This window comes from Mercenaria mercenaria, chromosome 16 (genome assembly GCF_021730395.1).
Source record: "Mercenaria mercenaria strain notata chromosome 16, MADL_Memer_1, whole genome shotgun sequence".
NCBI classification, from domain to species: Eukaryota; Metazoa; Mollusca; class Bivalvia; order Venerida; family Veneridae; genus Mercenaria; species Mercenaria mercenaria.
In genome coordinates this window covers 22,995,653-23,021,527 of record NC_069376.1, presented here as the reverse complement: position 1 = coordinate 23,021,527, position 25,875 = coordinate 22,995,653, and the positions used below count along the sequence as shown (strand labels likewise).

At 35.4% G+C, this 25,875-nt stretch overlaps 1 protein-coding gene across 5 annotated transcripts in view; it reads right to left on the bottom strand.

Annotated features, from left to right (window-relative positions):
* Positions 1 to 309: 309 nt before the first annotated feature.
* The window catches only part of LOC123539705 (peroxisomal acyl-coenzyme A oxidase 1-like), a 34,159-nt gene continuing 8,593 nt past the window's right edge, over positions 310 to 25,875 (bottom strand). For 3 of the 5 annotated variants that reach the window (XM_053526369.1, XM_053526371.1, XM_053526372.1), the window contains 12 exons: positions 24,512 to 24,672; positions 22,088 to 22,195; positions 20,418 to 20,537; positions 19,865 to 19,980; positions 16,209 to 16,378; positions 11,805 to 11,967; positions 9,211 to 9,401; positions 8,840 to 8,992; positions 5,504 to 5,609; positions 3,204 to 3,350; positions 2,362 to 2,568; positions 310 to 2,117 (listed from right to left, as the gene is read on the bottom strand). In XM_053526369.1, the coding sequence (XP_053382344.1) occupies positions 2,037 to 2,117; positions 2,362 to 2,568; positions 3,204 to 3,350; positions 5,504 to 5,609; positions 8,840 to 8,992; positions 9,211 to 9,401; positions 11,805 to 11,967; positions 16,209 to 16,378; positions 19,865 to 19,980; positions 20,418 to 20,537; positions 22,088 to 22,195; positions 24,512 to 24,672 (1,723 nt within the window). In that variant the 3' untranslated portion in view covers positions 310 to 2,036. Of the gene's footprint in view, positions 2,118 to 2,361; positions 2,569 to 3,203; positions 3,351 to 5,503; positions 5,610 to 8,839; positions 8,993 to 9,210; positions 9,402 to 11,804; positions 11,968 to 12,397; positions 12,568 to 14,149; positions 14,320 to 16,208; positions 16,379 to 19,864; positions 19,981 to 20,417; positions 20,538 to 22,087; positions 22,196 to 24,511; positions 24,673 to 25,875 lie in introns of all 5 variants that reach the window. The other 2 variants (XM_045324438.2, XM_053526370.1) reach the window with 2 other exon arrangements.

The window sequence follows — 25,875 nt, the reverse complement described above, 5'->3', positions numbered from 1 at the left end:
AAACAAGTTGTGTGCAAGTTTGATTAAAGTTGATTGCAAAATGTTGTCTCTATCTTGTTCACAAGCCAAAAATTGCAAAGTCTGGAACCCATGATGGGATCTGGCCAGTTTTTGAAAGGAACCGAGATGTTATGCCAATACAAGTTGAGTGCAAGTTTGATTAAAATCAAATACAAAATGTGGTCTCTATCGTGTTCACAAAAGCTCGTCCTGTCACTACGTGATAGATGAGCTAAAAAAAAATCAAACAGTTGGGCTAGAATTTACCTGAGATCAGATATAGCGATACTAAAATAAATCAAAGCTGAATGAAGTTTTTCTACTGTTTTATATTTTATATTTTGAAATATTTTCTTTCTTTCAATAAATAATTATTTCATTATTATCAGTTACACAGATAAAAGATATAACAAAAATGTAACAATATCATCAAATTATCAATTAGCAGATTAACAGAAGCTGTTTAAAAATTGTCTGATTACACATTTGTTAAGGTAGTTTTGCATATTCGAAATCTGGAAGTCAAGACTTAACATCATTTATCCATAAAACATAAAATAAAGCCTGTACCTGCCATAGAGAAACATAAACCAATCCAGGAATGAACCGCAATGTTTGATTTAATTACTAAAATACGTTTTTACCTTTTTATATGACTAAATACATAACCAAAACTTATGACACATGAATAAATCTTATTTACATCACAAAGTCAACTTAATTTAGAGGATCTTTTTATCATTGGAAAATATCTCAAAAGTAATAGAAATATATTTATATGCGAGTGCCATCAAAACTGTGATTTTACCATAGACTCCTATTATAAAATTTATCAATATAAATTTTTCGAATCAGTCTATAATTATGATTTTATCCTTTTTACCAGCGGAAATCCTTTGAACACATTCAATGTTCTTGAAAATTTGTGATTTACTCAAATTTTTGTTCCAAACATTCAAAACTACCTTAAAACTGCAAATGTTACATCTATGTATGAAGCAGTAAAACAAGGTGATGTTGTTTTTTTTATTATAACATATCACAGTCCAATCATTCCACAATAAACACCTTTCACACATCTCAACTATTCTAGACTTTTCGAATGTTCAATCTTTGTACAATGAAAAATGTTGCTGAACACTTAGTATAGTATAACAAACTTATATGTGCACCTATCAATCTATTTTGTTGATTGATCACTAATACCCAAACTGTATTCATTCAATCAACAGAAATATTAACTTCAGGTCATCAAGATTTTAATAAACTGATTTTGGCATTCTATCAAGATCAAGTAAAATTATCTTTCTGAAGTAACCTGTACTTCCATCATATATGTTATAAACAATTAGTTTAGTACAGTAATTGACCTTGTTGAATAATATACATTATGCTTGTACTATTTTTTTACCTTGTTAGATGACTCAGTGCAGGAACTATATGAATTGGATGTCATCTAGCGAGTCACTTTTGATGCTATAACATAAATCAAATCATACTGATTATTTAAATTGATATCTGAAGGGTTTGTTCTCACATTTTCCCTTCTAACGGAATATTAAGTAATTAGGTATCACTGCACTTGATTCTGTTTGTAATGTATACAACAGTGTCTACTCAAAGACAGCGACGTGTATTAGCAATTACTTTATCATGAAGAATTATTTATTGCAATACAGAATACATATTCATACAAAGGAATAAAAATGTATGTTCTTATCACAGCATAACAAATTGCAATTAACTTATCATGTAAAAACATGGCTTTTTCAAAAATGACTGAAGTAAACATACAGTCTCATAATGATTGGCCGTGAAGATGTTTCAATATTCATTTAAGAAGACATACATGCTACACGAAGACACGTAGCGAATTCAGATGTTCCAATAATAGTTTAAGGTGTGCAAGGCTGTACAGATGTTGCAACAATCTATAAAGTAGCCATGTGAACATTTCCAGATCTCTGTTAAAGTGTTCTTGATTTTGCAGAAACACTATTCCTAACGCTTTTGAATGTTTTCAACATGTTCCACTCCTACAGTCTTGCTGTAGGAGTATCAAATTTGAGTTCACCTTTCATCAATGGCTTTAACGTTGTGTAATACGAATCATGTACCTGAAATGTCAAACATATGCAAATTGTTACCAAGAACCTCTGAAAAATCGGAAGTTATATTCTGCAAGTCATAATGCATCTTTAAGAGCAAATTATATACACTGCATAATCTACAACTGACTATTGAAAAGGACTTAACTGTTTCACCATGCACTACATTATACATGTTACATTTTAACTGATAATTGTGATAATCTCTGGACTATTTAATTAGGTTTTCATATATTATTCTTTAGTGACTTACATCTTGTTTGTTGAGCGGTGAAGTTTTGGCATATTCATACAGGGCTTCGTATACTCTGCCATCGTAACGTCCGATACAGCTCTGTAAGATTTCATCTGGATAGTCAAAGGCGTCAACGAGGGCAACAGCGTTTGGTCTGATTTCAGCAAACAATGAAAGTGTTTTGTTCAGGATCATATCAGCTTGTTGACCATCCAAGAAACCATCCTGGTAAATGAGAACAATTGTCAATATTAACATTAGAAAGAAGGTCGGATTAGTAAAACTAGTTATGATGAAAAGTTCTTTCAACAATTTAGTGAAAGTATACCAGTATTCAAGTTAAATCATTCGTTTGTCTCCATTTTACTGATTTTATGTGATACTGAAAACAACTGATAAACACTGAAAGAATTACATATATGCATATTTTAGCTAAACATACAACTATCTGCGCAGTTTTCATTTTTCAAATAAATGTCTTGAAATTTCTCCTAACAACTGAACCAAAACAAAAGCAGTCATGTGTAAGTAAAGGAAGTGCTCTTTACTGTGACCTTGACAGAAAGGATATAGTGCTTGCGACTGACATTCTTTCATATCTTACTTAACCTTTGCATACAGTTTAACTGGAATCCATTGCATCATTAAGAATGTATAGCTGAAACATGAAATGTTTTGTACCAAAGATAAACTTTAGGCCAGTGTGATTACTAAATATGTTGATTCCAGGAAACAAGAGACAACTGTTTGCCATGTAAGTTTAATGTTTGTTAAATATAAAGTACCCAATGATTAACTATATAAACTGCAATGCAAGGGTCAGATTAACAAGTTTAAGCTACAGTAGAAATATGACAAACCTGTATGAATTCCCCAAGTCTCTGGTTAATTCCATAAACAGCATACAGCTTGCATAATGTCTGGAGCACCCTTGCAACAGAGGTGTCAAGGCTTGGTCTGTTAGCCACTGTGTTAAACATCTTCACAACATATGCTTGACAGTGAGCCTAGTACCAATAGAATGTTTTAATATTACATACACAAACAAGAGATTATCAACAAAATGTCTTAAGAGAAGTGTTCGACTATTCAACAGCCTTGTCAAAAATTTGTAAAAAGGGGCACAATTTGTTAAAAAAGCAAAATAGAGTTATGGAACCTGTTCAATGTAAGTTAGTTTATCACAGTGAATAAGTGTGTGAAGTTTCACTCCATTACCACAAGTGGTTACTGAGATACCAGCTTACAAACAAAAACTTTCCCAAATCGGGACAATGTCGCAGACTCTTTGCATAGTTGAGCTAATAAACGTTAAATACAAAAACTAAAGATTCATAATAGTAAATATAAGATATAAAAAGATTCCAAAGAAACACAGACTACAACCAGGCAAAATTTCGGTATATGTCTATTCAAATGAAAGTGAAAGGAATGTGCAACACCCCACAGGTTTGTCTTAAGTGAAACTCTACTATAATGAAATGTTAACTGGAGCAGAAAATGTAACAACCTTTACAACGTTATTTGAATGGAAGTAAAAAGGGATATACAGCATCTTGCCATAGAACAGCAAAGTGTTGTGAGATGTACAAACAAAAATGCTAAACAATACAATGTTTGTGAAACAGTTTATTTTAAAAAACAGTATGGGATAACACCAATAGTTAACAGAATATTAGTGGCGTCTGTAAAAATTCAAGTACATTAAATTGATGAAGGTATGTAAAACTAGTCTTGATACTAAATCATATCATATCAAGATTTGTTAATAATTATGCAGAAGCTCAAGAGTTGTCTGAACAAGAATTTCAAAGGCTGGAAATGCATAGTATAACTGCAACACTGCATGAATATTCTGATCACTCCTATGAAGTTACGAGGCAGCCCAGACAAACTTTATTCAAACAAGAGCTGTCCCTAAGACAGCCAAACTCGACTATTCAAATATTGTCCCAGAAGCAGAAAAATATTACCAAAAATGTTAAATATCAAGAGTTTTAAGTTCAAATGGGGACATATTTTGACCAAAATGTATATCAGAGTTACGGGACTTGATGCTATCAACTAGTTTTATAACCCCGAAGGCACATGTGAAGTTTTAATATTCAGTATCTGCATTAGTTTTGGAGATAGTAACTTGCATGTAAAACTTTAACCAGAATTTTTTAAGTCCAAAAGAGGGCATAATTTGCCTAAAATACATGTCAGAGTTATGGGACTTGACCCAGTGAGGTTGGTAATTAATCTAGAAAATGAAGAAGTAAGTTTAAAATCTATATGCCTTTAAGTAATAGCTGTATGTACTTGCACGCAAAACTTTAACCAGGATTTTCTAAGTCCAAAGGGGGCATAATCTGGCTAAAATGAAGGTCAGAGTTATGGGACTTGATGCTATCAACTAGTTTTATAACCCCGAAGACACATGTAAAGTTTCTATTCAATATCTGCATTAGCTTTGGAGATAGAAACTTGCATGTAAAACTTTAACCAGGATTTTCTAAGTCCAAAAAGGGGGCATAATATGCCCAAAATACATGTCAGTGTTATGGGACTTGACCCAGTGAGGTTGGTAATTGATGTAGAAAAAGAAAAATTAAGTTTCAAATCTATATGCCTTTTGGTAATAGCTGTATGTACTTGCACGCAAAACTTTAACCAGGATTTTCTAAGTCCAAAAGGGGGCATAATTTGGCTAAAATGCAGGTCAAAGTTACGGGACTTGGTGCTATCAACTAGTTTTATAACCCCGAAGACACAGATGAATTCAATTCAATATCTGTCTTAGTTTTGCATGTAAAACTTTAACCAGGATTTTCTAAGTCCAAAAGGGGGCATAATATACCCAAAATACATGTCAGAGTTATGGAACTTGACCCAGTGAGGTTGGTAATTGACCTAGAAAAAGAAAAGATAAGTTTCAAAGCTATATGCTATTAAATGATAGCTGTATGTACTTGCATGCAAAAACTTAACCAAGGTGTGACGCCGACGCCAGGGTGAGTAAAATACCTAGACTATTCTTTGAATAGTCGAGCTAAAAATGACATCTAACAACCCTACTGGTAGACATACCGGTACTATAACTATTCCTTTCAACTAAATAGACATTTCTAACATTATCATTCTGTTAAAATGTTCTATTGCTTAACCTTTAACTAACCTTGGCAGCATAAACCATTGGTACAGCACACTTGTTTCTAGCCTCCTCAACACTCATTCCACCTTTCATCATTGACTGCATCCTGGTTGCTGCCACTTTGATCAATCTGAAAGTGAGTAAGTAGAAATGACCTTATTGCAATCATCAGCTAGGTGAATAATGAAACAAAGTTTAGGTTGTGACAAACATCATGACTGCCCGCTTTTCTCCTTCAGAAACTGTAGCTGTGGCCACTAGTACCAGTCAGAAACTGTAGCTGTGGCCACTAGTACCAGTCAGAAACTGTAGCTGTGGCCACTAGTACCAGTCTCTCAGCAAGAAATTCACACACTTGTTTTCAAAGAAAAACCAGTTTGACACAGACTCCTTATTCAAATTCTTTATCATTTACAAGGTTTGTTCAAAAAGTGCTCCAAAATGTGCCCAAATATCTTTTTCCAGTCCCATTTTCCTGAAATTTAAAAATATGGTTCATAAAACCTATTGTGTATGAATACCATAATAAAAGACTTCAGGGTAAGGCAATGTCTCAACCACCAAAGCTGTCCAACATAATTATGATGGCTGTCATATCAAAACAATTTTAAAATCTGGTTACTCTCCTGGCAGATTTTAAACCTAACATACTTCTATCCCGCTAATAATACTCCTCGTCGATTTTAAACCTCACATACTTCTATCCAGTTATTCTCCTGGCAGATTTTAAGCCTCACAAACTTCTATCCAGTTACTCTCCTTGTCGATTTTAAAACTCACACACTTCTATCCCGCTACTCTCCTTGCCGATACTTCTATCCTGTAGCTTTCCTGGCAGATTTTAAACCTCCCATACCTCTATTTCCTTGACTTTTTATTTTTAAAACAAGAGCTGTCTGCTGACAGCCCGCTCCACTATTCGAAGAAATGATAGCAGTATGGGGTCAAAATATTACCACAGATTTCAGACAAGAGAAAGAAATAGATAAGACAAACTAGAGCTATCCCTGAAAGTGATTAATACCCCACCAGGTACTGGATACAGGAAGTTGTTTGTTTTTTTTAAGTGAAGGCAGGGTACATACGGATCTGTCAATACAAAATTCTAGGACTTTTCAAGTCAACTTGGCTAATCCCAAGTCCAACTGTTTTTCAGTACTTTATTATAATGCGGAAGGTCACTGACCTTTGACCTGGTGACTGTAAAATCAAAAGAGGTCATATAACGGTCATGACTAACCTCCCTACCCAGTTTGAGGCTCCTATGCCCAAGTGTTCTGAAGTCATAGAAGTTTGGGAGCAATAACCCTATATCTGACCTTGAATTGTGACCTTGACCTTTAAACATCAGGCATGGGTGATGTATGTGACACATCCTTTGACATGAAGAATAATAATCCAAAGTTATGTTAAAACCCTTTCAGGCACATAGAAGTTATGGAGCAAAAACCAAATATCTAACCTTTGACCTTGAATTGTGACCTTGACCTTTGACCATCAGGCATAGGTGATGTGTTCAATATGTCATCTGGTCTTGAGGAATAATGTGAAGTTAAATTAAATAACTGAGATATAGTGAAAATGCATCAAAATTAACATTAAATTCTAAGTAAAAGGGGGCACAATTCATGAAAAATTGGTGTCAGAGTTATGTACCCTGTGTCACATGTGGGTGATAAGGTGGAACATCTATTTTAAGTCTGAATCAAATCCATTTAGTAATAACTGAGTTATAGCAAAAATGCATCAAAATTAACCTTAAATTCTAAGTAAAAGGGGGCATAATTCATGAAAAGTTGGTGTCAGAGTTATGCACCTTGTGTCACATGATGTAGACGATAAGGTTGAACATCTACTGTGAAATCATTATTATTCGTGGGGGATTAATTTTCGTGGTATTCGTGGGTCAGCTCAACGATTAAATTATGCACACGATAATGTAAATTGTACTCTATGTCGCCAAAAAGACACCATTGTTGTCCGATCTGATCTGTAGTTATGTGCATGTGGCAGTACTGAACTGCAACTTTCGTGTAGTTTATGGAGGCTCCATCAACAATAAACATAGGTATGCGAACAAAACTGATTATTTCATTCAGACATTTACCCGAGGATTGTTTACGACATACTCGTCAAAGTAAAAGTAGATCAGATGAGAAATGTTCGACTTGAAGTGCGGACAAGAGTAAAATGGCCGATTTTTTCGGTAATTCATGGGCCATAATTCCAAAGTGCCTGGGCTGATTTGGCTAGTTATCAAACTTGGCTGAGGACTGTCATGGTCAAACACATTTTGTTCAAGTTTGGTGAAGATTGATTGGATGTAACATGCATGTTGTACTACAGAAAAGTGGTCTCAATTTTTCCCTTTGACTAGTAATGAAAAAGTTACAATATAAGCTATTTATATTAACAAGGGGCGTTCTCATAATACATCCTGTTTTTCAAACGGGCGTATGAAAAGACTGATTTTCGGTAATTCACGGGCCATAACTGCAAAGTGCCTAAGCCGATTTGGTTAGTTATTGAACTTGGCTGAGGACTTATGGTCAAACACATTTTGTTCAAGTTTGGTGAAGATCGGATGAGAAATGTTTGACTTAGAGTGCGGACAAGAGTAAAAAGGCTGATTTTCTGTAATTCAAGGGCCATAACTCCAAAGTGGCTAGTTATTGAACTTGGCCGAGGACTTATGGTCAAACACATTTTGTTCAAGTTTGGTGAAGATCAGATGAGAAATGTTCGACTTAAGAGTGCTGACAAGATTTGTGACAGACAGACACACACACAGACAGGAGTAAATCAATATGTGTCTGACCCCATGTGTGGTAGGAGGCATAAATATGCCTTTTGACTTGTGATTATTCAACATTAGTCACTACTGATCACAAATATTTGCTCTTTGGCAGTTTTGAACAACACAATAAGTTCTTGAATTATTATTAAATAATTTCCAATTAAACCTAAAAATCTACAACTATTCTTGGACTGATTGCTGTAAGAAGCCATTGCACATTTTGACGAGTTGCATATATTCTACTAGTGTACTCCTCTATTACTGTTGTTTCGAGCTGGCATCAAATACACAGCCAAACCTGTTTTAAGCAGCCAGGCAAGGGAATGACACAATGTGTCCACTTAAGCCAAGTGGAAACAGGTAACAGGGGAAAATAGGAGTAAAATTTCAATATCGGTTGTCAGCTTAAAAGTACCTGCTTATAACAGGTGGCTGTAAAGTTAAAATTTACTTATGTGTTGATATCCATCAAGCTTGATCAAATTACAAACAGAAATATATAACAAATTGAATAAAAACAGCAACCATTGAAATTTTCACTGCAAAACAGAATTAGTGTATACCTTGCAGCCGTGTGTTCATACGCCTCAATCAGGTCTGACATACTGAGTGCATCATTTAGTGCACTTCTCTGTTTGACTGGATTGTTAAGGTAGGACATAAACCCTACAAGTTTCTGTCCAGTGGCTGCCTGGGCATACTGTTTCACCAGATACCTGCAATCAATGATAATTAAAAATACAATATACAAGATTCTACAAATTGTAAACAAATACTTAGCTAAATTTGTTTTTTTTTTAATTTCAGCTAATAAAGCTCTGCTAGTTTTCATCTTCTGTGATTACGTTACCAGTTTCACAAAGTGTAAAGTCTTATGAACAAAATTCATTTTAATACCACTAGTTTCCATTATAAATATGCTATTAAACATTACCTTGCACACTGCAGATACATAACAGTGTTCTCCCCTTCATATGTGCATGCAGGTGTGATGTTTGCCCAAATCTTTGGGATACCACTGGCATGTGAGTAACCATGTCCACCACATGCCATCCGTAATTTATCTATTCCATTACTTGCAGTATCCGAGGAAAATGCTTTCAAACCAGCAGCTAATGCATGAAGCTGTAACACACAATCAATAGAAGTTGTACAAACAATCAGCTAATGCATGAAGCTGTAACACACAATCAATAGAAGTTGTACAAACAATCAGCTAATGCATGAAGCTGTAACACACAATCAATAGAAGTTGTACAAACAATCAGCTAATGCATGAAGCTGTAACACACAATCAATAGAAGTTGTACAATTTATTTATTTATTTTATTTTGTTGGGTTTAACGTCGCACCGACACAATTTTAGGCCATATGGCGCCTTTCCAGCTTTAATGGTGGAGGAAGACCCCAGGTGCCCCTCCGTGCACTATTTCATCACGAGCGGGCACCTGGGTAGAACCACCGAACTTCCGTAAGCCAGCTGGATGGCTTCCTCACGTGAAGAATTCTACGCCCCAAATGAGGTTTCGAACCCACATCGATGAGGGGCAAATGGTTTGAAGTCAACGACTCTAACCACTCCGCCACGGAGGCCCCTAGAAGTTGTACAAACATTCAGCTAATGCATGAAGCTGTAACACACAATCAATAGAAGTTGTACAAACATTCAGCTAATGCATGAAGCTGTAACACACAATCAATAGAAGTTGTACAAACAATCAGCTAATGCATGAAGCTGCAACCCACAATCAACAGAAGTTGTACAAACAATCAGCTAATGCATGAAGCTGTAACACACAATCAATAGAAGTTGTACATGCATGAAGCTGTAACACACAATCAATAGAAGTTGTACAAACAATCTGCTAATGCATGAAGCTGTAACACACAATCAATAGAAGTTGTACATGCATGAAGCTGTAACACACAATCAATAGAAGTTGTACAAACAATCTGCTAACGCATGAAGCTGTAACACATAATCAACAGAAGTTGTACATGCATGAAGCTGTAACACACAATCAATAGAAGTTGTACAAACAATCTGCTAACGCATGAAGCTGTAACACATAATCAATAGAAGTTGTACATGCATGAAGCTGTAACACACAATCAATAGAAGTTGTACAAACAATCTGCTAATGCATGAAGCTGTAACACACAATCAATAGAAGTTGTACATGCATGAAGCTGTAACACACAATCAATAGAAGTTGTACAAACAATCTGCTAACGCATGAAGCTGTAACACACAATCAATAGAAGTTGTACAAACAATCAGCTAATGCATGAAGCTGTAACACACAATCAATAGAAGTTGTACATGCATGAAGCTGTAACACACAATCAACAGATTTGTTTGTTTTGGGTTTAACGCCGTTTTTTCAACAGTATTTCAGTCATGTAACGGCGGGCAGTTAACCTAACCAGTATTCCTGGATTCTGTACCAGTACAAACCTGTTCTCCGCAAGTAACTGCCAACTTCCCCACATGAATCAGAGGTGGAGGACTAATGATTTCAGACACAATGTCGTTTATCAAATAGTCACGGAGAACATACGCCCCGCCCGAGGATCGAACTCGCGACCCCAAGATCCGTAGACCAACGCTCTTACCTACTGAGCTAAGCGGGTGGGCCACACAATCAATAGAAGTTGTACAAACAATCTGCTAACGCATGAAGCTGTAACACACAATCAACAGAAGTTGTACACGCATGAAGCTGTAACACACAATCAATAGAAGTTGTACAAACAATCAGCTAATGCATGAAGTTGTAATACACAATCAAAAGGGTGAACAAGTAACAGAGGGCAGATGACCAAACATGTGTTCATAGTCTCTGAACAAACCTGTTCTCCACAAGTAACTGCCAATTTCCCAACAAAAATTAGAAGTGGAAACACAATGTCTTTTATCAATCATCAAGGAGAACATAAGCCTTATCCTGGGATCAAACTAACAACCCCGCTATCTCTCTATTGAGCTAGGCAGGCAGGCAATACATAAGGCTGTAACAACAAGCAATACTTGCAAGCTTGTTTAAAAGAGATTTATCATAAAGAGGGAGAATGACAGATGGTTAGTAACATCCTCCATGTCTATTATATATAAAACCTCTGTTCCTAAGACTTGAAATTGAAATGAAGAATTACTTGTGTTACATAAGTCAGAAAAACAAGTTTCACATACTGTTAAGGCATTCCAACTTACAAGTTAACAAGTATTTTTAAACACACTGAAGATGACAGAACACTGAAATCTGAACAAATACTGAAAAATAAAAACATTACTATTTTAATCACAGAAAATAATTTGAAGCGGAGTGGAATCAAATATACATAAGGAAGAAGTATCTGTAGGAGAATTTCACAAGAAAAATTATTGTGAATTTAGCACACATCCTAGTTAATAATAACACTGTTCAAACACAACACTGATGTGGAAATGTACATCAAAAACATTGCTACTCCTACTGGATCCTGATTTTTCATAAAAACTTTTTCTTACTTGAAATGACCACTTACAACTTGCATCTCATCAAAGCGGCCTTTCTCCATATCAGCATTAATTCTCGTATACTCCTGTACCATCATATTTCCAGTAAACAGGAATGCATACGCGGCAGACAACAACGGAAATATTTTCTCTTGTTGTGTCTGGTAGTCTATCACCTGCGGCTCCTCACCACTGAAGTTACATATAACAACACAGTTGAAAATATAATAATTAAACAACATGAACTATTTAGACTAGTAGCAGATCATTTCACGTATATGTTAAACTTGTCATTGTGATACACAAAAGCAACTAAACTAAATAAAATCTCCTACTTTTATGTTATCTAATTTGTTTTAATCTACCACTTTCCAGGTGTGTAAATTCAATGTAAAAATTATTTTTAAAAGATTTTAAAATGATGTAAAAAGTCAAAATACTAAAACCTATGCAATCACTACACTGAGGAAACAGGTCATATCCATGCTGATACATTTCTTTGAAATGTTACATTATGATAACAGATAAAGCTGAAAGCCAAATTAACACTGCCACTTGTAACTGTTGAATATATATTGTCTTGTCACAATGTCTGATAAAGGAAAATAGATTAAAATATTACCCTGGTTTTATTTCTGTCTGCCTCCGAACAGCGCTATATCTGGTTGCTATAGTAACAACATATGAGAGAGCAGTGGCAGCCTTGCCTACTATTGTGGAGCGTACATATACCATTGTACCGTAAGTAACTTTTGGACTGGAGGTTCTAACATACGATCCATCTTTCTCTACCTATTTATTTTATAAGAACTTCAAATACTACTGACTGAATTTGTACTTTATTCTTAAATGAAAAATCATATTATAGCAAAGAATATTTGGTATGCCTTAACATACAGATTACACTCCATTACACTCAATGAGAATGATCAATCTGATGTTGTCAACTACACGTTATTATGACACTGAGTATCAACAAACAGAAACTAGAAATTGCTTTTGTAAAAAAGCGCATGTCTCCCCCAATGCAAAGTCCTATAGGCAATAAGTCAATAGGGGTCAGAAGTGAAAGTCAGAGACACTGATGGTTGGCTGCAATAGGGATCATCTACTTGGCATGTCCAGTCATCCCGCTAAGTTTCAACACTCTTGATCTAGTGATTCTCCAGTCACTGTTCAGGCTCCTGTGACCTTAACCTTTGATCAAGTGACCTCAAAATAAATAGGGCTCATCTACTTTGCATGTCCAACCATCCTATTAAGTTTCAACACTCTAGGTCAAGTGATTCTCAAGTTATTTTCCAGAAATGATTTTACATGACCAGGCCCCTGTGACCTTGACCTTTAATAGACTGACCCCAAAATCAATAGGGGTCATCTACTCTGCATGTTCAATCATCCTATGAAGTTTCAACATTCTGGGTCAAGTGGTACTCAAGTTATTGATCGGAAATGGTTTTCAATGTTCAGGCCCCTGTGACCTTGACCTTTGACAGAGTGACCCCAAAAACAATAGGGATCATCTACTCTACATGACCAATCATCCTATGAAGTTTCAACATTCTGGGTCAAGTGGTTCTCTAGTTATTGATCGGAAATGGTTTTCAATGTTCAGGCCCCTGTGACCTTGACCTTTGACGGAGTGACCCCAAAAACAATATGGGTCGTCTACTCCAGCAGCCCTACAACCCTTTGAAGTTTGAAGGTTCTAGATCAAATGGTTCTCCAGTTATTGATCGGAAATGAAGTGTGACATACGGACGGGTGGACGGACAGGGCAAAAACAATGTCTCCCCCAGAGGGGGGGAGACATAATAAAACTTTCTACACAGTAATTAACTGTATTCTCTCATAAGAAGACAATACTGATTAACTTCACACAAACCAACACATCTTAAAATGTCTAAGACTTCGGAAACAGAAGACAGAAATAAATATATCTTAGAAATATGTAAACAATAATAATTCTTTTAAGACTTATAAAACAAACTGTCATTCATTACACCAAGTGAGAACTAAAATATGGCTCTTTTAGAATATTAGATAAATTACATTTTATATTTCTTATTACAGAAATCTCAGGAAAGGATAAAGAACAGTAACTCTGCAAATATTTCAAGTGGTTTCGAGAAAGATGGAACATACAGACAATTAATGACACAACAAAAACATATATCTTCTTGCTAAGTCTTATTTGGATGTAAATGGCTTATCACTGCTCTCTCCTATTAACTGAATGTCAAAAGAATTTGTTACTTATCCTAAGTCTAAATGCTGGGTAAACCCCTGGGTTATAACTTCTTCTACCTACTTAGTAAATATTATAACTGTATACTTACACACTTCTCAGATAAACAAATAAGACAAAAATTACCCAGGTTTGAGCTCTGACTGCCTCCTCACTGCACTGTACCTTGTTACAATGGTGCAAGCCAGACACAGAGCCTGTGCACAACCCCCAACAATCATGGCACGTAAATACACCATTGATCCATAGGCTATTTTAAGGTTTGCTGGTGGTGTGTATGTACCATCTTTCTCAATCTAAATATGAGACAGACTTTTTTGCTACTTTAAAGACAATTACAGCTCATACTCAAATTTCTTACCAATTTTAATGTCTGTATCAATAACAACAGCTGTCCGTAAGACAGCACGCTCCATTATTCGGCGATTTGACAGTAAAATGAATTAATATGTCTCAATAAGAGACCTCTACTTTAAAAGTAAGATACACCAAGATATAAAAAGACCCTACTACTCAGAGGGGTTAAAGCTCAAGTATGGAAGAGGTACTGACATTCTTTATTTTGATGGAATTAAATTAAATCTGAAAAAACAGTCCAGGAAACTACATGCACATAAAATATAAAGACTTTGCTAAACTCAAATTATATCCAGAAAGCGAAGATTGCCAAAAAACATATAAGTATGAAAGGGGCATAAATACAATCAGAGTTATGGGGATAATGTAACCACACATGCAGATGATGATTATAAAGAAATATATTTAATTTCAAGTCATTATCTTTTAAAGTACCAAAGATATGTCTATAAACGAAGCTTTCAATAATTCCAAGTATAACAACTTGGTGACCTTGACCTTGCGTATAATGGGCCCAGCCCCTGCACATACTTTGTTTGTATGCTGGACAATGTGTAAGTGAAGTTACAGTAAGATATAAGCAATAGTAACAAAGATATGACTGAATATAACAAAGGTTGCTGAAAAACTTTAACCTTAAAAATAACCTAAATATAACACCTTGGGGACCTTGACCTTGGGTATAATGAGCCCAGCCCCTGCACATACTTTGTTTGTATGCTGGACAATGTTTATGTCAACTTACAGTAAGATATAAGCAATAGTAACAAAGATATGACAGAAAAACAAAGGTTGCCAAAAAAAGTCTTTAACCTTAAAACTAACCTAAGTATAACACCTTGGTGACCTTGACCTTGGGTATAATGGGCTCAGTCCCTGAACATATTTTGTTTGCATGCTGAACAATGTTAATGTGAAGAAAAACAAAGGTTGCCAAAAAACTTTAACCAAGAAAGCTCACGCTGACGCCAATGCCGGGGTAAGTAAAATAGCACCCCTATTCTCCGAATAGTGGAGCTAAAAACTGTTAAATGTAATAAAAAGTATATCTACACTGACTTATAAAATATTTTGAACAAATTAAGACATATTCACTTGCCCTAATTGTCTTAAACTATTTACATATGGCATTTTCACATTCATCTCATTAGGTCTAGCTCAACACACAGGCTCCCAACAACAAGCAAAGGTTAAGCACATACTTTTTGACATTTCTTGATATATAATTTATCCACTTTACTGGACAAAGACTGAGAAAGATGGAACATACTAATATAATAAATAAATGATAGCAAGGAGCAACAAGAGCGACAATTAATCTAACATAAAAAAACTAGATAACTGGTTTGCAAATCAAACACTAATCTGCAGAACAATTTTCCTACATCCAAGTCAGATACCAATCTGCAGAACAATTTTCCTACAGCCAAGTCAGATACCAAACTGCAGAACAATTTTCCTACAGCCAAGTCAGATACCAATCTGCAGAACAATTTTCCTACAGCCAATGCATTGAACCATTTCCAGACAAACATTCACAAATAGTTAATCAATACATTACCTGTCTAAACTTCTATGTTTACATCTATCTTTGTCAAGAATAGAATGTGTGGTACTTGTCTCAGACCTACTAAATCATACAAAACAAAAGATACTTACCAGCTGGAAGGATGAGATCTTATCACAAAAACAACCTGGTGAGCTTAGGAAGTACCTGATCATACATACCACTTCATTTTAACCAAGTAACCATGCTTGTCAGTTGGTTAGAAACTTTACAAATTGCTTTACATTACACATAGCTGATACAAAAGTGCTAAAATCATACCCGGGTCTTATTTCAGTTTGTCTTCTTACTGCACTATATCTGGTTGTTATACAACATGCTTGAGCCAGAGACCTAGCACAATCCCCAACTATAAGGGCACGTATATAAACCATGGACCCATAGGCAACTTTTGCATTTTGTGGAGGAAGGTATGTGCCATCTTTCTCAACCTTAAAGCAAGGGAAAATAGCAGGATATATAACACTCTTCCTTTACATTATCTTCTAGGTGTTCAATCATAAACCATCATATTTTGTCTTGTACGTACATATCATAGTAGAAAAACCAACAAGAGATTTGAGAACATTACAGAACAAGAGGGTCATGATGACCCTGGATTGCTCACCTGAGAAATATGAGCCACAAGTTTAATAGGTCAAATTCAGGGTCCCTGAAAGTCAGTTTTAAGATCGGTATGCAAAACTGTTCATGTCACCCAAATTTCAAGGCTGTATCTTAAAAAAACAAGAAAGTAGGTCAGTAGGTCAAGGTCATAGTCAAGTGACCCCTAATCCCCTGGGGTCATCAGGTAATTATATTTAAACAGCCTAGGAAATATGATCTGATATTCCAATATAACTCGTATAACAAGTTACCCCCAGGGCGCGACCTCTTTTCACTACAAGGACATAATTTGAACAATCTTGCTAGAGATCCACTAGGCAATGCTACATACCAAATATCAAAGGCCTAGACCTTGAACTTTCAGACAAGAAGATTTTTTTCCCCCTATATAAGTCTACGTTAAATTTGGGACACCCCGGGCAGGGCCTCTTTTCACCCCAGAGGCATAATTTGTATAATTTGGGTAGAGGACCACAAGGCAATGCAACATATCAAGTATCAAAAGCCTAAGCCCTGCAGTTTCAGGCAAAATTTTTTTTCCCTATACATGTCTATGTAAAATTTCAGACTCCCTGGGGCAAGGCCTCTTTTCACTCCAGGGCTATAATTTAAATAATTTTGGTAGAGGACCACAAGGCAATGCTACATACCAAATATTTAAGGCCTAGGTCTTGTGGTTTTAGATAAGAAGATTTTTAAAGTCTATGTTAAACTTGTGATCCCCGAGGCAGGCCCTCTTTTCACCCCATGGGAATAATTTGAACAATCTTCATAGAGGACCATTAGATGATGTCACAAGCCAAATATCAAAGCTCCATGCCTTGCGGTTTTGGACAAGAAGATTGTTTTAAGTTTTTCCTTTCGGTTGCCATGGCAACCAGAATTCTGCATGGAATTCAATTTTTTGAACAATTTTGAAAGGGGCCCACCCAAGGATCATTCCTGTGAAGTTTGGTGTAATTCTGCCCTGTGGTTTTCAAAAAGAAGATTTTTTTAAGAAAATGTTGACAAACACATGACACACAACACACGACTGGCGACGGACATCAAGCAGTCACAAAAGCTCACCAGGTGAGCTAAAACTGGATTTCATTTATTGATAAGATGTTTGGTGCAAGTCAGAGCAAAGCTTCATCTTTCTATCATAAACTGTGTTATGTATTTCAGAGATCTGTGTAAACTGATACAAGGGAGGTATGAGCAGTGTTGCACAACGAACAGACTCAAACTGAATTTGCTATCATTTTGATTTGTTACATTTTCTGTGCTTCTAAAGAATCTTCTTACGGACTTTTCAACTGTAACAAGTTTTAAAAGTGTGCTTTTGGGAGTTACAAACAATGTTTGTACTTGGACAAATGGCATGAGGTACATTTATGTTGGACATTTTATTACCTCTCAAAATTCCGTCAAAACTATTCTGCAATTATATTGCTTGGCCCTCTTCTATGCTTCCAAAGGGTTTTCTAATCACCAAAAAATAATATAATTCATCTATTTACCATGATAAACAATCATGCAATTAAGTGTTATGGCTATTGGTCAAAGTTTTCGTGAATTACTCATTGAAAACCAGTGGGGTACATATATGGCGACCAACTGACACATGCAACACTCACATTTCCTCTTTTCTGAAAATGTGACAGACTTAACTATTGACTGAACAGTTCCCCTCCCCCCTCCCCTCCACCCCTCCCCACACACACACACGCACTGACACAGTACATTGCAATTTGATGCACACAAAATTGCATAATTATGTGTACTGTATGTATATAGACTTATTGTATACAGTAAAGTAACAAAAAACAAAGTCCTAAAACTCTGCAGAATATTTATCTAAAAGAATTTAACACCATGCACAACAGCTTACTAAGGTTGGTACTGATCACTTGTGTGAAGTTTCATTAAATTGCATGCAATGGTTCGGAAGATTAGGCGCCCAAAAGATTGCATGTGCAGACTGTATGTACATAGTATGTTAACAAAAAGCAAAGTCCCATAACTCTGCAGAATCTAAAAGAATGTAACATGCACCATGCACAACTAGGGTAGGTATTGATCACTTGTGTGAAGTTTCATAAAAATTGTTTGCAAGAGTTCGGAAGATTAGGCGCGCACAAGACTGCATATGCAGACTGTATGTACATAGTATATTAACAAAAAGCAAAGTCCCATAACTCTGCAATTTTTTTTCTAAAAGAACCTAACATGCTCCATGCACAACTACTGTTGTTACTGATCCCTTGTGTGAAGTTTCATTAAATTGTGTCAAGGGGACGAGGAGAGATGGTGCACACAAGATTGTGTCTATGTATATAGTATAGTAACAAAAACAAAGTCCCGTAACTCTGCAATCTTTTTTTCTGAAAGAACCTAACATGCCCCATGCACAACTACTGTTGTTACTGATCACTTGTGTGAAGTTTCATTAAATTGTGTCAAGGGGATGAGGAGAGATGGTGTGCACAAGATTGTGTCCACAGACAGAAAGGCAGAAGGACGGATAAACAGACAGACGATGGACAACCTGAAACCTGTAAACCCCCCGTACAACTTTGTTGTTCAGAGGGTACAATAACACAACATTAGGGACATAACAAGGGCAGCGCCTACAGGTGTATTCGCTCGTCCGCAAGTGCTGATTAGTATGTAAGAAAAGAGTTATAGTTCAGAATTTCTAAATACAAAAAGGGCCATCATTCTGACAAAATGCAGGTAAGAGTTATGGTTCTGGGTCTACATAGTCATCAAATGATGATGAACAAGTGTGCAAAGTTTCAAAATTGTAGCTCTAATAGTTTTTGAGAATAGGCAGACCTAAACAAAAATTTTAACCAAGAAACTCAAATTTTCTAAATACAAACTGGGCAATAATTATGACAAAATGCACATCTGAGTTGTGGTTTTTGGCCTACTAAGTCAATTAATGATGACAAACAATTGTGCAAAGTTTCATAGCTGTAGCTCATATAATTTTTGAGAAAAGGTGGATCAAAGAAAAATTTTAACCAACGCCAACACCGAAGATCAAGTGACGACAATACCTTGTAGATTTTTTTCAAAATTCAGATGAGCTAAAAATTTCAGGGGAAAGCTGAAAAAAAAAAACAACTGGCAGCATGCAAAATTAAATATGGTTTAACCTGCAGTCAGCTACAGGGCTCACTAAAACTGACCACTACAGACACTAGCACTGTCCACTAAGAGCATAGTTACACAAGAGAGGTAAGACTGGTTGCAGATAACAGGTAAATTATGTAACTATGGATACAAGCTTTACTATGGGTTACAATCAACTGTATTCAAACCTTAGCATATCTCATCAACATAGAATCTCTAGGAACCCTGTAATTGTTGAACATAAGATATCCATTGTCCATACCACCGTAGCCTAACTTGTTCCCTATATCACCTACAGATATACCTGAAATAGCCCATACTCAGAACATCTTCAAGTGTTCACAGGTAGTCATAGCAACTGCTTTATCAGAGCCTTTTCAACAGTATTTCTACATAGAATAATGGCATGTAAAACGTCACCAAAGCTTTGTTCTAACAATTTGAAAATTTCAAATTTTATTGGCTACAATGAGGAATAAATCAACATAAACATGAAAATGTTGCCTAGCAACAGGGTTTTTTTTCTATTTCCTCTTTAACCCTATCATCCATACAGTAGAACTGAAAAGCATTCCATGTTATAAATTCAGGGTAACTGTATACATGTTTAGTTTAACCTTGAAACCTAAAACTGCAGAGAACATTATAGAAACTGTGAGGAGTGGCAAAAGTGTTTTTACATATTAGCCAATTACTGCACTGACATGCTGACACATACTTACAAAGATCAGATAGTAATACCTGGCAATGGTGTATGATCCTTCAAACTTCTGATCTGCACCACAAATGCATGTATACCATGACGTTTGCCTTGAGAGTATAACTGGGCCATCAGTATCACATAGTTACACGTCTTCCCCACTGAAATACAACAAGCCTCATAATGTAAGTATTCTTAACAAGTGCACATTACAGTGAAAATATGGTTCATACAGAATATCTAAGATAAAATTCAAGTACTTTTTAAGGACTTTCAAGCACTTTTTATGTTTTTTAAAGAACTATTTTTCTTGACTATTCAAAAATCGGTGTTAGTAGAAATTGCACTATGTGTAAACTGCGATAAAATGCTATTTCCTATGACCACTATTGGAGCAAACCAGATTGTTAAGTGACAAAATATCACTATTTTCTTTCAAATTATCTTCCCTTTTTCTATTTCTTCTTTAAATAGTTTTTCCACAAGAAAGTTGCTGACAGACCAAAGAAGTTTGTTGAATTTCAAGCAGATTTCTTTTTCAGAATTTAAGTAGTTTTTCAGGTTTTTTTTTCAAGGACTTTTTAAGGTCTGTTCAAACTCTAAAAACATACAACACTTCATGAAGAACATTACAGAAACAAGACAAAAGTTGTTTGCATTAAAAATTGAAGAAAAAAAAGAAGAGATTTTCATAAATACAGTGGAGTCCGCTTATTTGCATACCCAATTTGTCAAAGTAAAATATGCGAATAACCGGGCTATTCGTTTATCCGAAAACACGTATATGGCATCTGTTTCGGTATGCTTAGGCTGCTCTAGGAGCAATGGTTATTACTTTGAATCAATACGGCAACATTAATTGGAAAATGTGTCACTAATGGAGTGATTAATCATACCTGTGTATGTTTTAAACAAATAAAGCTGTAAACGACAATACTGTTGAAGTATTTTCGACGAATTGATAGCGAAAGTACTGTCCTAATTATAAGAAGGAAGTAGAACGTCATCAGCGGTGTAGCATAAGAACTGCTACAAGTGTGAGAATCACGTTGACGAATTTGTCACGCACCGATTGTCACCTAGGCGACGTGAAACAGCTGATCGGCTAGAGTAATTCACAGTAAATTGTCGCCCTTTTTTGATCATTTTTATCGCTGTTTGCGACCAAATAAGTGGACTTTTAGCCAAATGTTTCATGCGATTAAGCGGGACGGATTAAAAATTCAATGCCATTATGCGAAAAACTTTAAAGGTAATTATATAGGGATCGATCGGTGTTTCAAGTTCGTATGCGAATATCCGGGATATGTGATTAACCGATATGCAATTAAGTGGAACGTACTGTACTGATAACATGGATTAGAGATAAATTCATCAATTCAAATGAGAGAAACTGAATTAAACTGCCAGAAAACTATCTCAAGTCTTGAACAAATAAACAAAAGTCAGTTTGGATTGAGGCGGAAAAAGAGATATCAAAAGAAAGAAAATCATTGAAATAGTTGGTCATAAGTCACAAAATTATTTTTACATATTTCAGAATTCATAGCCTACATTACCAATATGTGTGTTACAAAGAAGTTGATACAATATTACCTTCTAGAAAGTTCATATCTTTTTTACCTTCCATATCTTTAAGGTAAACAATCACGTTAAAACATGTCATGTTATGCAACAGTAAATGGTCGTTAATAAGCACATGCTGACTTACTAGAACCTGGCCAGTATTTCATAGATGACAGTGTAGGACTGTTGATAATAAACTCCTCTGTGTTTGGATCATACGTAGCTGTAGTCTCTAAGCCCCGAATAAATGTTCCTAGAATAAACACACCCTGCTGTAATACATGTAACATCACAATTAAAGCTAACATATATCATTTCTTTTTCCAACTTTTAAAGTACTACTACTCTTCAATGACAAGAACTGTGACAGCAATATTCAACTATTCTACTCTTCAATGGCAAGAACTGTGTGTGACAGCAAACTATTAAAATACCTTGTCACTAGTCACTGCAGGAGTTAAAACAAAGAAAACATAGAAATTTATAATAAACAAGTACAGATACTGAATAAATTTCATTTATATTTTCCATATGGGAATTACTGCAGCAGTAGTGTGGCCACAGAAAACGAAAAAAAATCCCTCATTTTTTTTTTTAGAACCACATACAGCTGGTATAACCTTTATCCTCTCCTCAAAGCTATCATTTTATAAATTTATAGCCATTCTGAAATGTTACATTTGTTTTAATTGTTTTATATTGTATACTGCCAGTATCACATTAAGTTTGAAAACGGAAGTTGTTTTTATAGTGAGAGAAAACCACATACATGTAGACTATGATTATTTCTTCTCCTTTCTTGTATATTTTCTTGACATGAATTCCCTGCTTTTTTCAAATTTTGATTTTTTTCTGATTTTCATCACAGAGAATTTCTATTCAAAGTAACTTAAGTGATTATTTAACTTTATGAACCGTTCTAAGAAAACCTTGGAAATTAGTACCAACAAGAGACGTGGAAATTCAACAAAAATCAGGTTTTACAACTACATTTTAGGCAACAGTGACCTTGACCTAACAGTCACAAATTTTGAATCCCTCCACTCTAAACAAATTTCAAGACAGAAAGAATAGACATAAAAATTAATGAAGATGGAAAAAATTGTTATAGATAAAATTGAAATCACAAATTGGTATTCTTCTACTCATATTTATGTCACACAGGTTTTAATATCAAGAGGGTCATGATGACCCTGAATCACTCACCTGAGTAATATGAGCCACATGTTTCAAATGGCAAACTGATGCTAAAATATTACAAAGTAGGTCAGTAGGTCATATTCATGGTCACTGAAAGTCAGTTTTAAGATTGGTGTGCAAAACTGTGCATGTCATCCAAATTTCAAGGCTGTATCTTAAAAAACAAGAAAGTAGGTCAGTAGGTCAAGGTAAGTCAGGTGACCCCTAATCACTTGGGGTCATCAGGTAATTATAATTAAAGAGAAAAAACGAACAACAGCAATACAAAATAATAATAAAATAACTGACATCATGATACGTAAAAACTGTAATAATATAATTATTTTAAGCACTGGACTGTAACATGAACAAATGTCGTTCGATATTATTTTTGAATGTTTGTAATGTATTTGATTCCTTAATTTCAGCAGGTAATTTATTCCAAATATTAACGCTGAAGTACGAGAACGAATCTTTAAGATAATTTGTACGAGGTGTTATACGCAAAACAAGATCTTTGTGAGCTGTTGATCTTAGATTATGCAATTTATTATCTGAGACACTTAATATTTCAGTCATGTAGATTGGTACCATGTTATGCATAGATTTGTAAACCATCACAGCTGTGTGATATTTTACCCTGTTACTAAATTTAAGCCATCTTAGATCATTAAAAAGTTCTAATGTAGGTGACCTTATCTGTCTGTTAAGTATAATCTTGGCCGCTCTTTTTTGTATTAGAGCGTAAAACTTGAGAAACCCTGGACAGGGCCTCTTTTTATCCCAGGGTTATAATTTGAAAAATTTTGGTAGAGGACCTCAAGGTAATACTATATACCAAATATCAAAGGCCTAGGTCTTGTGGTTTTAGAAAAGAAGATTTTTAAAGTTTTTTCCAATATGTCTATGTAAAATTTAGAACCCCCGGGGCGGGGCCTCTTTTCACCCCAGGCGCACAATTTGAACAATCTTCATAGAGGACCATTAGATGATGTCCCAAGCCAAATATCAAGGCTCTACACCTTGCGGTTTTGCCATAGCAACCAGAGTTCTGCATGGAATTCAATTCTTTGAACAATTTTGAAAGGGGACCACCCAAGGATCATTCCTGTGAAGTTTGATGCAATTCTGTCGAGTGGTTTTTAAGAAGAAGATTTTTTTAGAAAATGTTGACGGACGACGGACGACTGAGAACGTACAACGGACGACAGACATTGAGTGGTCACAAAAGCTCACCATGAGCCTTTGGCTCAGGTGAGCTAAAAAGCACCAGTTTATAATAAGTGTTCCCCAGTAAATGGCATGTTATCTATTTATCAATACTGACTGGGATATCATTACACGACCTTTCTTCAAGCTCCTGTCATTCAACTTATTTACTCATTCTTACCATGTCCAAGTTCTGTCTGTGCATATGTTCCTAAAATTTTGTACTGCTTGGCTGGTTCCACATATTTTGCAATTTGCTCTTTGGTTCCCTGTTTCTCTATGGTTGGAATAAACATCACCTGATGGAGACCGAGTGGGTTACTCTCCTGACATGCAGCAGCCCTGTAACAATCATCATCATTGTGAATCAAACAAAAAAACAAACATATCACAAATATCAACGGTAGTAATCACTGAAAATAGGAAATCACAAGAAATTTGTAGTAGTCAGTTGTTTCACATTTTCACTGATTTCTTACTCTGACATAGATCTGCTTCACAATCATGCTCTCTCTAAGACAGAACTGCTTGACACATCCACTGACAACTTACTCTATAATGTAGAACTGTTCCACACACTTGCTGTCTATTTACTCCCTAAAATTGGAACTGCTCCACCTTTTAACTGACTTCTTACTATCCATGTATGAACTGCTTCATATTTTCACTGACTACTTTCTCTCTAATGTCGAACTGCTCTACTCCTCTGATGTTTTACTTTCTGATATTGAACCACTTAACATACTCACTTATTACTTACATTGAGATGTAGAGCTGCTTCACGTATTTGTCATAGGGTGTATATTCATTAATAAGTAATAAATTGTACTTAAAACTAAATAGTACCAGTGTTTACTTATTTTCTTATTCCCCATACATTGCAATTATTCCATGTCTACTTTAGTCTACTTTAGCTGTCTATCAGTAGTGTTTGAAGTAGTTTGGTCGTAAGTCATTGTAAGTTAGTTTAGTCCAGCACTCCGTAGTTTAGAGATATTGCACGGTTACCTTTCTTTACTAACTCTAACACGTGATTGTCATAACCAATCGATTACTTACTTTCACTTTACAGCCATTATTCAAATACAAATAAACAAACGCCAATTTTCTGTGCAGCAAGTAAAAATGCCATTTTTGTAGATATACATTCATATATCTCTACAGGTAAATGATTGTTCTATATTGTTGTATATTTTTGGCATATATGTAATAATTATCTTAGTTGGTTATTCAATATTTGTTGTGATATTCGGTTTGAAATGTCTGGTCATTGTTTGCTTTGTCCCTAATTCATTTGTCACACCACCGTTCATAATGTCAGTTGCAATAACCACATATATATATACATATATGAGATTATATATTTATGTTGTTTCATTATTTGTTACAGGTCATCTATATTATATAGAATACATCTGCTGAGAAATCGAACCTGCGTTGTTATAGATATTGATACAGACAAATAGACAAACAAATATCTTGTCCCAGCTCTGCCTTCCCCGTCAAAGGGCGTAGCGCGGCCGTCGGCAACATATTGACTAAGTT